This window comes from Betta splendens, chromosome 2 (genome assembly GCF_900634795.4).
Source record: "Betta splendens chromosome 2, fBetSpl5.4, whole genome shotgun sequence".
NCBI classification, from domain to species: domain Eukaryota; kingdom Metazoa; phylum Chordata; class Actinopteri; order Anabantiformes; family Osphronemidae; genus Betta; species Betta splendens.
Window position 1 is genome coordinate 16,659,276 of NC_040882.2, and position 12,322 is coordinate 16,671,597.

Genomic DNA, 12,322 nt, shown 5'->3' on the forward strand with positions numbered 1-12,322 from the left:
TTGTAACCCAAATGAACTAGTTTCCCATATGCAAGTCAGTTTTGTATTGCACACAGTTTTAGGCCGCATGCAGATGTGGACTGGGGTAATGACCAAAATCTGGTCACTATGTGATACAAACCATAAATGGGGCTTAATGTTGGTTTCTTGAGTTTACTTATCAAAGCCTTTCAGCATCAACTCCAAAGACCTATAGGAACTCTCTTGAACCTAATGACCTCAGCCTAATGAGCAAACAACAAGACCCTCCAACACAAATGAAGTCAAGATTAATCTGCCAGGATTAAAGCAAAACACAGCCAACACAGTGGAGATGAACCTAACAGGTGGCCCTCAGGGGCAGTTAGAGAATAAGCGGGGTCAGGATAACAACAGACAGCTCTCACATCTCATATGTTCATTTGATTTAGTGACAAAACTCATTTCCTGCTACTCCAGCACCCAAAACAGCACTATGGGAAGCAAGAAGTACAAAGAAGACTGCACATGTAAAATAAACGGATGGATCATAACAAATACACATGAAAACACCATATGTACATCCTTGAATAAAACCACATAGGTGTGAAGGCACACCCACCTCATGGGACTAAACACAGATGGAGTTGAAGTCTGGAGGGTTGAACCAAGGGGGTGGGGGATGGGATTAAAAAAAACACAAAAAACACAACAGGTTCTAAACAAACAGCGGACACAGTGGGTAAAGCTGCTGCCTAACTACTACGTGTAATAGTGGAAAAAATCATCAGACAGGAATGTCTAATTAAATACCAACACCTGGCTGATATATAGTCATAAATGATGAGAGTATTATAAATCGCTGCAGGGGATAGCCAGGACTGGAAAAAACATACAGCAGCTTGTTAAATCTATGCCTTACTATTACAGTACGAATAAACAAACTTGGAAAAAAAAGGCCCCTAATTTGGTTTAATAAAAAAAATTATTGTATCTAACAGCAAAACTGTCTCTGAATTGTAAGTCCTTCTTGCTTATTAACCTTACATCGACTGAAAACCATGAGTGATCAGAAATCTGTGCTGATACATCTGCCTTGCAGTGTTAAATATCTGGCAATTCAAAGTGTACCCTCAAACCATATGTGCAGCAGGCTACATTGCCTCAGAGCTGCCAGCTGAGACACTTTTAGACCTTACATGTGCAGACATGCTGGTGAGGGAGACCATCCTACAGCTGTGTTAAATCTGTGCACTTCTAATTTAACTAACTACCCTTAGATCCTTAGAGAAGCTAATGGAAAGGTTATGGCACCATTAAAATCCAAATGGGCTAATTGTGTCAGGGAGCTCTCATGGAAATCTGGCATTATTATGTCCTGCATGCATTTAGGTTTGAATATTGGAAAAAGACAAAGCTTTGAACTGCACTTGACATGCACGAATGAACACCAGAACATTAAGATTTGATATTATTAATAATTACTGCACTTCATAAACATTGAACATTGCTGGTAAATTAAACATACACAGAACTCACTGAGCAGGTAAAAGAATCCAACACCCCAAAAACAACAAGCGGTCACAGCAACAACTGCTCCCACAGACGAGGGGTGAAGGAATCATAAATCACCACTTAAAAGAAAAACTCTTGAGCAGAAAAAGTGGCCACTGATGCAATTCATCAACAGTAAGAATCTGAATGCTTGACGATGACAAGGTTGACCTTTAAAGTGATTGAAAGGATCTACTCACTATCCAAACCATGCATTTCATCTTAATACATGAAGATCCCTAATCGTTATTCATAATATGGCTCATCATAGCAGAGAAAGAAAAAAATTCAGTTGTTGGCCAAGTTACAAGGATATACATCAAGGTTATTGAAGGGAACTATGGTTGCATTATATTGGCAAAATGTAAAATGTGTACAAGGATTCAAAAACTTTTAATTGAATTTAAAGCTGCTTATGTGCTACAAATTTAAATTAAATGTGAAATTAAAAAAAAAAAATTAAGTTCCGTTACAGTATATAGCCACCTTCAAAATTTAAATGCTTGAAAAGCAACTTGTTTTTGCATTTCCTTCTCTCTTCTTTTAATACCGAATTACAAAATCATGGGATCATTCAACAACCTGCCACTTGTCCTTAATTAACATTTTATTCTCAGTGTGTGAGCGGCATTCTGGATAAAAAAGGGAAACCGAAACAGCATGGTCATTGTGGTCTGACAGTGTTTACCACAGATTAACAAAGAAGAAGACAAGATAAACAGTAAGTTATAGCTCACTGTAAAGTTTAGTATTTAATCATTTAAACTCTACTACAGACACCAAAAATACTAAAATATACTATATCAAAACTATAAAAGTTGATAACAGCTGTGCTAATGATTACACATTTTGACTCCATTGATCTCCACAATAGAGAGAGACCATCGATGATTTCTGACTCAGCTTTGGTCTGTGGAGGTGCTTTAAATAAAAGACAAATGTTTTATGGCAGGCCCGAGTGAGAAAGGAGTGAAAGAGCTGCCAACAGACAGCCTATATAAACCACGCTTCAATAAACCACTTCCTCCAAACTCCTTTCATTGACTGAACCCAGGGAGAGCCGGCATTTACAGCTCAGTTCCTGTTATTTGGTGGTGGCTGCCCTGTCGATCTGCACCTCCCTCCCCTTCCCCATCCTTTCATGCCAGCAGCAGCAGCCAGCCTGCAGCTTTCATGGCTCTTGCTTTCTTTGTGTTCCACCTATACAAGTAGGTATGATTCCGAGGAATCGTAAAACAATTACTGGCAAATTCCTGCAAGTCCTTGATTTTTGCCAAACACTAGAAGAGGCGGGTAAAGAGGGGGTCATGGGGCCCTTTACACATCAGACTTGGACTTTTTCATTCTAAAAATCTCTATACATGCTCACATTTGACTCCATGACACATTTGTTGCCAATGACAATGCATTATTGAATATTTGCTGAAGTCGATGCGCCAGATGATGGAGTGCACAAAATGGTTTGTTTCTTTCTGACTGGACATCAACAAGTCAACGAAATTCTAGTCACACATCAGTCTAAATTTCTCCAAGCTACTCACCCAAAAACCCTTGGGCGAGTGGCATTAAGAAGTTCTAACAAGTATTTAGAAGTTCTGAGAAGACATGCAGCTGGTGCGATTGTGGAGCTACATATTTTAAATGGATCTTTGACATAACAGAGACCTGGACTTTCTTTAGATCGTAGAGGTCCAAGGTGCCTGGTTTTTTGGAAAGTTTTCAACAAATATTCTAATGCACGTTATGATGTCTATTGCCTTCATTACTTGATTACGTGATTTTATACAACACTAACACTGCCAGTATCCATGCTTATTTAAGCCAACTTTCCCTGAATCTTTCAACGCTTGCAATAAATTTGGGTGCATCAGCCCCTGTCAGGGCCATCTGTCTTGTCTACTGCCCCGCATTTCAACCGTACCAGGGACATTTAAGCTTGAAAAAGTGTTTGATATGCCACATGCAACAATAACGACTGACAATTTATCCATCTAAAACATCCTAAATTGGATATTTATATTATACCCATCAGTATTTCTACTCTTGTTGTTTTGTCTTATTTGCCCTTGCGCTTTGGTTTTACAGGAAGTAAATAATACTATATATCTTGAACATCAGGGCGATATACGAGAGGCACTCAAAGTAAATAGCTATCCAGAATTGTCAGGGATTGGCTGAATTTGCATTCTAATTGCAATTTTGATTGCAAATACCTGGAGCCACTGATACAGTTTAATTTAACTTGAACTCTAGGGTTAATTTTATATTGTTTGACAATTCTTAGTAATTATAAATTTTGTTTTAAAAGCTGCTCTTAGGAAGACACCAGCATTTATTGCTGAAACAGAGCGCAAAATGAGCAGGGGTTAAAAGGACTGAACACAATCAGTTACGCCAAACAGATGACGATTACAGAGATGGGGAGGCAAGAGTGCAGCATCGCAATGGCAGTAACCGATGTCTAGGTGTGACCCAGCTGACTTTGTTGTGAGTGTATCCATTGCAAAGGCTTTAATAGGCAAGGGTCCTGAACTGTTAGGTGTTTGATGTCTTACGGTCTTTGAGCTTGTGTGTCATCAGCCAGTAGCAGCAGCAACTCGGACACCTTCAATAAACCACAGGGAGCAGCAAGACGCCTCTCAGCAGCAGTAACAGGAAAGCTGACCAAGGAGAAAACTGAAGGCTGTAGTTGCTTCCTTCTTGTCAGATCCCCATAATTTTATAAACATTAGGCAAGATTGAATAATAAATATGACGACAAGTTGCTACTCTTGTTTTTAAGAGTGCTGCATTTTGCATTTGCAGCAGTGTTACTAATGTGACCTATTCTGATTTGACATCGTTAATTAATAACTTGAACACAACATGGATGCAATTGCAAACCTTCAGCGTTCTAACCTGTGAGAATAGCAAACAGCATTTAAATGTTACTGGCATTGTTAAACCAATATCTAGTTAACCCATCTTCTGCTCGTATCTTTTCTCTGCAGATGCATCTAATCACTTATCAAAGCTAAACTGCCTTTTACGAATGTGCATCTGTGTAGTTTTTCCATTCACAAATGCTTCCCCCGGTTAAGCAACATATGACGATCCTCGCGCAGATACACGAAAAACTCTGCCTACACACATGTAGAGGAAACCATCCATCTTCTGTGAAGATATCAATAACTGCTATCATCAGAGCTCGGGGAGCTCACATTAGTGAAGCCACAGCAAAGAGAAAAGGAATGTGCTGCAGAGTCGGAGACATAATTCAGCCTGAGGATCTGTATCTTAAGCATAGGTCAATGCAGCAACTTAACTTATGTGGTATGTGCACACAAGCCACAAATTAAGCCTGAGCGGAGGATGAGGAGAGTTAAAAGGTTTCATGCAAGCGTTCCAAAGAGCCCAGGAGATAGCCAGGGGCTAACATGTTGGCCCAATCATTAAGACATCAATCTGTGGGTGTGTGTACACTGCGAGGGGCTCTTACTGTCGCCAATCTGGCTAACATAACAAAAAACTCTTTCTTTAAGGAAAGCAGATATGGTTTCTCCATCAACTATTGTCTAGTTTGACTTAAAGGCCTTTTGAAAAACCTCTTTAAAAAAAAAAAAAAAGAGGGGTGCTACAAACTTGAAGCTTCGGCTGGAAACTTACACTTTCACAAGTTTCGAGTCACAGGAGCATGTGTCATGTTTCTGAGAAAAAGATCTGAGGTCAACCTTCCCACACTCAGGGCAAGTGGCTCTGTGCTGCTCGTCTAACGTCTCAGCAGGACGAGGCAAAACCTGTCATGACATGATGGATATACTGTATAGAGTAACGTACATGTATAGGCAATTATATTTTTATGAGATCTCATAAACAGATCAGTTTTTGACAAGCATTCCAATTGGAAACAAATGAGTTGCAGACTTAAAGATATGCCCCTGCTTATCCACAAGACAGTAAAGGACGAAATAAGAGAGGGACCGAATCCATAATAAAAGGGCAAAAGTATTTATTGCCCGCTGTGTGGCAGGTTCACATTCAGATTTGGCCTCATGGACAGATTCTAAGGACGAGGCTTTGGCAGGGAGAGCGTCAACAGGTTGGAAGAGTGCGTTTTCCAGTAAGTTCCAGTGACCTTGAACAACCTGCAGTGGACAAAGTTTCTGTTGTTTGGCCTTGTTTCTTCACCCAAACGTTTATGTTTTGCCGCGTTACAGACCACTCATATAAAACATGCTCCTTGCTTTCGATCACATGACAGTTTAGAACGTGATCATCGCTGAACCTTGGGACCATCTACAGGTTTCTACAGCCAAACTATGCTCTGAGCATCCTCCTGCTTCTTTTGGGATCTGTAACTCAACTGGCAACAAATCTTCAGCGTATTATTCTCCACGAGTAAAATGCAACGGTTAATCATGATTTAAGTTAATTAGATTTACTTTAACGTCATAAATTTCTGCAAAACACCTCAATCTAAACAGGCTGATGAGGAAATTATTTGGCACTGTATGAAATGATTAAGCTTCAGAGAAGGACTTACTGTTATAAACCAAGCAAGTCGTAAAGTTACCCAGCAATCATACCCCCTTCTTCTATTCTGATTCACATAAACATAAGCTATATCATCTGGGAATTGTATACTTTGGTGGGACAAGACACAGTTTAACAAGGTTAATACACTGCTTGATTCATGCTTTTGCAAAAGCCTGATGTGCACCTCTCCAGAATTACAACAATACGTCAGGGCCATAGACGACTGGTCCACTCAATCAAACCACAGACTGTGTCCTCCCCATTTCTATTAGAGCATATCTAAAAGAATTAAAAGTGTCTGTTGCTACCGTTCAACATCTATAAAGTCTAACGTAACCAACTGAGCTTCTGATTCAACCATGTTACATTGATAATCCACACACACACACACACACACACACACACACACACACACACACACACACACACACACACACACACACACACACACACACACACACACACACACACACACACACACACACACACACACACACACACACACACACACACACACACACACACACACACACACACACACACACACACACACAATGGTGAAGAAGCTCAACATAGTGCTATAAAAAAAAAAAGACTTTGCTGTGGACCTGCAGAGCTACACAGACTGTACACAGTATAAATGCAGTGCTTTAGGCCACCTGCATAGGCTCTGATGAATTCACACAGAAATCAAGCTCAAGGAATATGAACATCCCACTGCACTAGCAGGAAATCTCACACGAATGCCTTTTTGTAGTTTTTCCAGCTGTACCAAAAATAATCCAAATCCCCAAATCTACCGTGGGCATGTGCCAAACCATACACGTTGGCTGGTTGATCTGTACCAGAATATTTATCATTCACGCTAATTTCTCATCTTTAAACAGACAGTATTTATATGATATTCAGTCATCTATTCATACCAGTGAAATATCTGCGGTACTGGCAGATCGATTATCACATCACCACATCTGCTATATTTAAATCACATTTACAGCGTTTTACCCCGTTACCAAAGCACCTTAGTCAACAGAAAGAAGAACCACAGCTCGTGTCTTTTCTGCACCGCACAAGCACAAATCTCCCCAAGCCGCCCCATTTCTTTCCCATTACAGTGTCTAACCTCTTTCCATAAAAGTGACAACCCTCTAAAATATCACAAACACCTTTCAAAAGATGCCATCTCCAGAGTAGATTAAATGGCAAGCAAGACTCCAAATGAGGTGCTTAAGCAGCATGAGCTGCTGCCGCCTATTGCCAATATAGCACCCCCTTCACTGGTTCCAAAGAGCTTCTTTACTTCCATTTGTTCAAAACGGCACTGCCATTTGGCCGTCTCCATGGCGACACCTCAACGCCGGCCCGTTAGCTGCATGGCAATAATGAAACACGGCGGCAGCTTTACCGACTAATTCGTCATTAATCTTAATGTGTGTCTGGCAGCTTGTCTGGCTGCAAAACAAATCGCTGGGAGTGTGCGAGAAGTTACGCTTATCGCCTCTTATCGCTTTCTCATTCTGACTGACTTCTGTGTTTTGACTGTTGCACCTCGTGTGGGCGAGGAAATGAGAGAAAAGTGATGACATGTTGGCAAGACAAAGGAGTCTTGGAGGAATAAGGAAACAGCTGATGTGGAAAAGCAGTTTGAAATCCTATCAGCAGGACAACCTGTGGTCAGCATCTTTACAGGCGGAACGGCAGCGTGGCTGCCACATCTAACAAGCAGACGCCTATTAAATGAAACCTGCGTGTGAAGTAAATGGCAATGATACATTGTTTTCCTTTATGCTGGATGCTGAAATGTGACTGAAGCTTTCACTTGTGTCCCCGCTTTGAATTTTTCACAGGACACTGGGGATCCTTGGTACATAAATATTTCCTTCTGCTGACGAGGTCGCAGAAACATGATGCAAGGTTCACACTGTTAACCTACATTCATCAGATTCATCTAGGTGGAGGCACAACACAGGGCTTGTATTTAAATGCTGCGTGAAAAACAAATGCAGGTACTGTGCTGCTAGATCTGCCTTTGAAAATAAAACAGAGAGAAGTGTTCCAGTCCATTTAGTTTGAGCTGGTTTCCAAGGCTACACAGTATGAAAGCAATCACAGCTACTTTTCTTAATGCTTCACAAATATTCCTGCAGTCTATAAAAGTTGTAAAAAAAAAAGGAAAACGTTAGCAAAAGGCAGCACAGAGGCGGTGGGTCTGAAAGCAAAACGCTAGAACTCAATTCACGCCGACAGGTTTACATTGTGCTTACTGCCAGTTTCAGTGCCCACCGTTTTACTTTAAAGTGAATGCGGAGACGCACAGGTGCGTGAAAGGCTGCTCTCCAGAAAAAGGAGAGTCTAATCTTTAGCAGCTGGATTAAAGAGCGGAGCCAAAAGGAGGAAAAGGGAAGTCGAGTGTGTGCATTGTTGGTGTGGCCTGTTAAAGGTGACACCGTTGAAACACAAGCCTGCAGGTCCAGGTTCACACTTGACAACATTTCATTCTAAAATCTACAAAAGTGTCCAATGTGTTAAAACCATTTGTTAGTATATTTGAAAATGCCTATCTTAACATTAGGATCAGAAAAATTCTCCTGCTGAACATTTTTGTCCATTTTTTGTTTACTCAATGTTTGCTCTAAATCTGTGGAGAGATGAAGCCAGTTTCTGGCCAGTTTCTTCTTTGATTATTGACGTGATCAGAAGTCTTGAAGTATCCTGCTTTACCTAAAGAGCTGAGTGAGCAGAGCACAGCAGGGTTGACTGGTGTAGGTCTAGGTCTGCCTAAGCTGCATGCTGACACTTCAACTGACAAATCTCAGGACAGATCAGGCTTTTGAATACAAGCTGTTATGAATATACATTAGTTGGTTCGTTAATACTTTATTACATCAAAGTTCAAAATCCAATATATGCAGTGCTTACAGCAGCATTGCTGAGCAGTCACATGTTTGTCACTTTGCCGTTGTCTGCAGAGTCAGACTGATGCCAAGCAGGCTTAACTCGTCAGAGAGCACCAAGCAGGCATTTGTGTGGCCACGAACACATCTGTGTGCTTTACCAAGCTGCACCTGGGTTTAGGTACTCTGAAGCTTCCTGAAGCTATCCCTCAGGTCAAATATCACATTCATCAGGACTGGGAAGGAGCTAAAAGTACAGGAAGAAGGGTGCAGGGGGGCAGGAGCCATAACCTGTTTTGTACCTTACAATCAAAAAGGTCTTGTAAAGCTCCCGAGGATCCATATCAGCAGAGAGGAATCTGATTTATACACTGCTTTGAGGCAGTGGGGCTAAATGAATAAGGGATAAGAGTTCCAACTCTGCGCGCCCTGGGTCGGTCTCCAAACAACTCTTCTCTAAACTTTTGACAGCTTTACAGTCCATCAATTTCTCGGCTGCTCGTTACTCATGGTGATATATAAACCTGCATACTTCTTTAGACTTTCAGATTATTCAGGTCACCTCAGTAAAAAAAGACAAACATTATACATCATCAGGGATCAGTCGACAGGGATTTATTTATGCAACTACAGTACAAGTACATAATAAGTAGTGATAGTACTCTGTGATATGGTCTGAAGCTTATCACATGCAACAAGGATTGTGAAAAATGAGCCTTATAATAGAAACTAGACTTTGGCCACTACTTTTTATGAAGCTATAAAAATATTTTTGCAGATACATGATGTTTTATGCCCGTGCATAAACAGTTTAGTATTATGGTCGTTTCTTTTCGTTGCATTGAAAGAGAGAACAAAGAGATGACTCAGGAAACAATGAGCCAAAACGGAGTGGAATTTTTACTATAAAATATCTTGATGGTTTCCTCAAACCTTCAATTACAGTTTTAAAGCTTTAGTCATTCATTGTACGCTGACAAATGTTAGGTCAAAATCATTACCCAGGACAAATTAACTGTTCAAATTTCCACCTCTCATATCAACGCAAGCTGAAACAAAGACTTAAGACAACTATATGCACCCACAGACTAAAGGCTATATGGAAGAAAAGCAAAGCCAGATCAGTGAAGAATTTATCTACAACACCGATTTATAAAACATAAAATCCAATCTTCGCTGGCTCCAGTGTCTATATGTGCAAGACTCTCCATGAGTTTCACCATCTATTCATATTATAACACATTTCCAGTGGAACCTCAGCTTTAAATTCTTACTATGTAGCAGAACGCAGGCTGCAGACCTTTCTTTGCCTTTACACTTCCAAAAGCCAGTGGAATCGAGGCTTGTTGGCCGAGAAGCACAATGACCCGATTACTTGGGCTTCAAAATGTCATCAACTCAAGAGATTGCCGCTGACATCAACATAATCCAAAATAATACAGCCTTTCCATGCGGCCTGTACAAAGTGGCAAACAATTTCATTTCCCACTGCAGCTTAGCACCACTATTCAGTTCACCGCAGCATTTCTTCCTCTCGGCACCTGAAACACCATTATGTCTCAATGGCGTCACAATCACACATGAAGCGCAACAACAACAAAGCAAAAATCACTCAAAATGATGCAGCTCACCTCTTTTTGGTTTCGGGAAGCTTTCGTGCAGGTGAAAAACTACTTTCTCCACAAAGTGCTGAATGTTGCTGTGCTCCGGCCCTCGGACGAACACCATCCAGTCGTGGGTGAAGCCTTCCACCGTGGGTTTCTTGCGCACTTGGGCACGGTGGCCAAGTTCTAGTTTCACCTGAACAGCACCCTGCGGATTTACATTCAGACAGAGCTATTAAATAAGAACAAGATGAAAAAAACACCTAGCTCTACAAGTGTCGTGAAGCCGTCTCTGTCGTAATAAGAAATTAAAAAGCAGAGCAACGAGGCTCCGTTCGATTCATCTGCATATCTAACATCCCCGTGGTCGTGGGCGCGCGTCCGCACCTGGAAGAACGCAACCGGTCCCTATTCACGGACACGACCTGCAGTTAAATGCTCAATAGGACGCACCCGGCAGCAAACCTCCCCATCAACTTTACACTGGTCCCGTTTGCGGGCAGGTTTTCTGTGGCACTGCGCCGGGAATAACAAGAACCTCCCCCGGGAAAGTTCGCCTGGAACCCGGGTTCGGCTGCGCTACGCCGCGGTTACCGTCCTGAGACATCACGCATTTTCGCCCAAGCGCATTTGCAGGCGCGAGCGGGGGGGACGTTAGCGCTAGCACGCTGTTAGGGGACGCCGTGTGCTACGCTGGTCATTCGGGGATAGCGGCTCGCGGCGGCTCTAGCTAGCTTCGGCTCCTCCGCCGTGACACAACGGCAAAAATGCCCAAACACGCTCCGCGCGGCCGGACTGGCGGGCGAGTCGTCCGGCAGCTCACTCACCGAGTTGGCCATCCTTCAGGCCCCGCGTCGCTGTTATTTCATGGAAAATGAGTTTCAAGCGAGAACACAGAGGGATACAGTTTGCCTATGACGGCGGACATGGTCTCTCCTGGACTGAACTCAGACTCAAGACTTTCAAAGGCTCGCCGGCTGTCAAACGCCGGCAACGGCCTAGAGAGCTTCCGCCAGGGCTTTTCACAATAAAGCCCTGCAGACGCGCTGTTGACTGATGCGTAGCCACAATTAAATATATAGCAACAAAAGCTATTACAACAATTAAAATAAGAATAATTATACTGGTTTGTGTATGATTTTTCTAACAACCGATCCTCTTTCACCAGCTGGGAAACTTTCAGCAGGAAAAGAAATTAATTTTCAGCAGATACCATAGTATAATAAATTTAAATTGTCACATTTATATTAACTTTGATGTACATTCAGTTATCTTTAAATTGTGTTACTTAGTATGAGCGACTTTAGGTTGTTCCGACCATTCTTTAGAGATCTAGTGTTTAAATTATGCAAAAGCATTTTCTGTTAGCTTATCATTGGATGGTACTCAAATATGCTAAAACGTTTTTTAAGGTAATTTATACTTATTAATTTTGTTGCGTTGTGCTTTACATAAATAGCACATAAATATCAACTTGTGTTTTATTGATACAAGTATTTGTAGTAAAACGCGAGGCTATTACTTTTTTGCTCCGCCCTTTTGTTTTGAGAGCATAATCCTCTTATTTCCGTCCCTTTCCTTTATGAATTGTGCCACCTTCACAGCTGCGAGCGGTAAAGCGCACGCGCAGCTTGGTGTACCCGCTGAGGCCACATACAGAACATGACACAGAGAGAGCCAATGAACGAACAGCAGACATACGGACCTCCAATCAGATGGTCGGAAACCCTCAGTAATTATGTTGCATTCATGTCCCCAGGGAAATTCAGCGAATGACTATATTTCAAGAGTTTAGAT

General features: G+C 41.7%; 1 protein-coding gene across 2 annotated transcripts in view; it reads right to left on the minus strand.

Annotated features, from left to right (window-relative positions):
• The window catches only part of mllt3 (MLLT3 super elongation complex subunit), a 33,233-nt gene extending 21,722 nt beyond the window's left edge, over window positions 1–11,511 (minus strand). For both annotated transcript variants that reach the window (XM_029136910.3, XM_029136901.3), the window contains exons 1-2: window positions 11,353–11,511; window positions 10,553–10,733 (exon numbers count right to left, since the gene is read on the minus strand). In XM_029136910.3, coding sequence (XP_028992743.1) covers window positions 10,553–10,733; window positions 11,353–11,364 — 193 coding nt within the window. In that variant the 5' untranslated portion in view covers window positions 11,365–11,511. The remainder of the gene's footprint in view (window positions 1–10,552; window positions 10,734–11,352) is intronic.
• Between the last annotated feature and the right edge of the window lie 811 nt (window positions 11,512–12,322).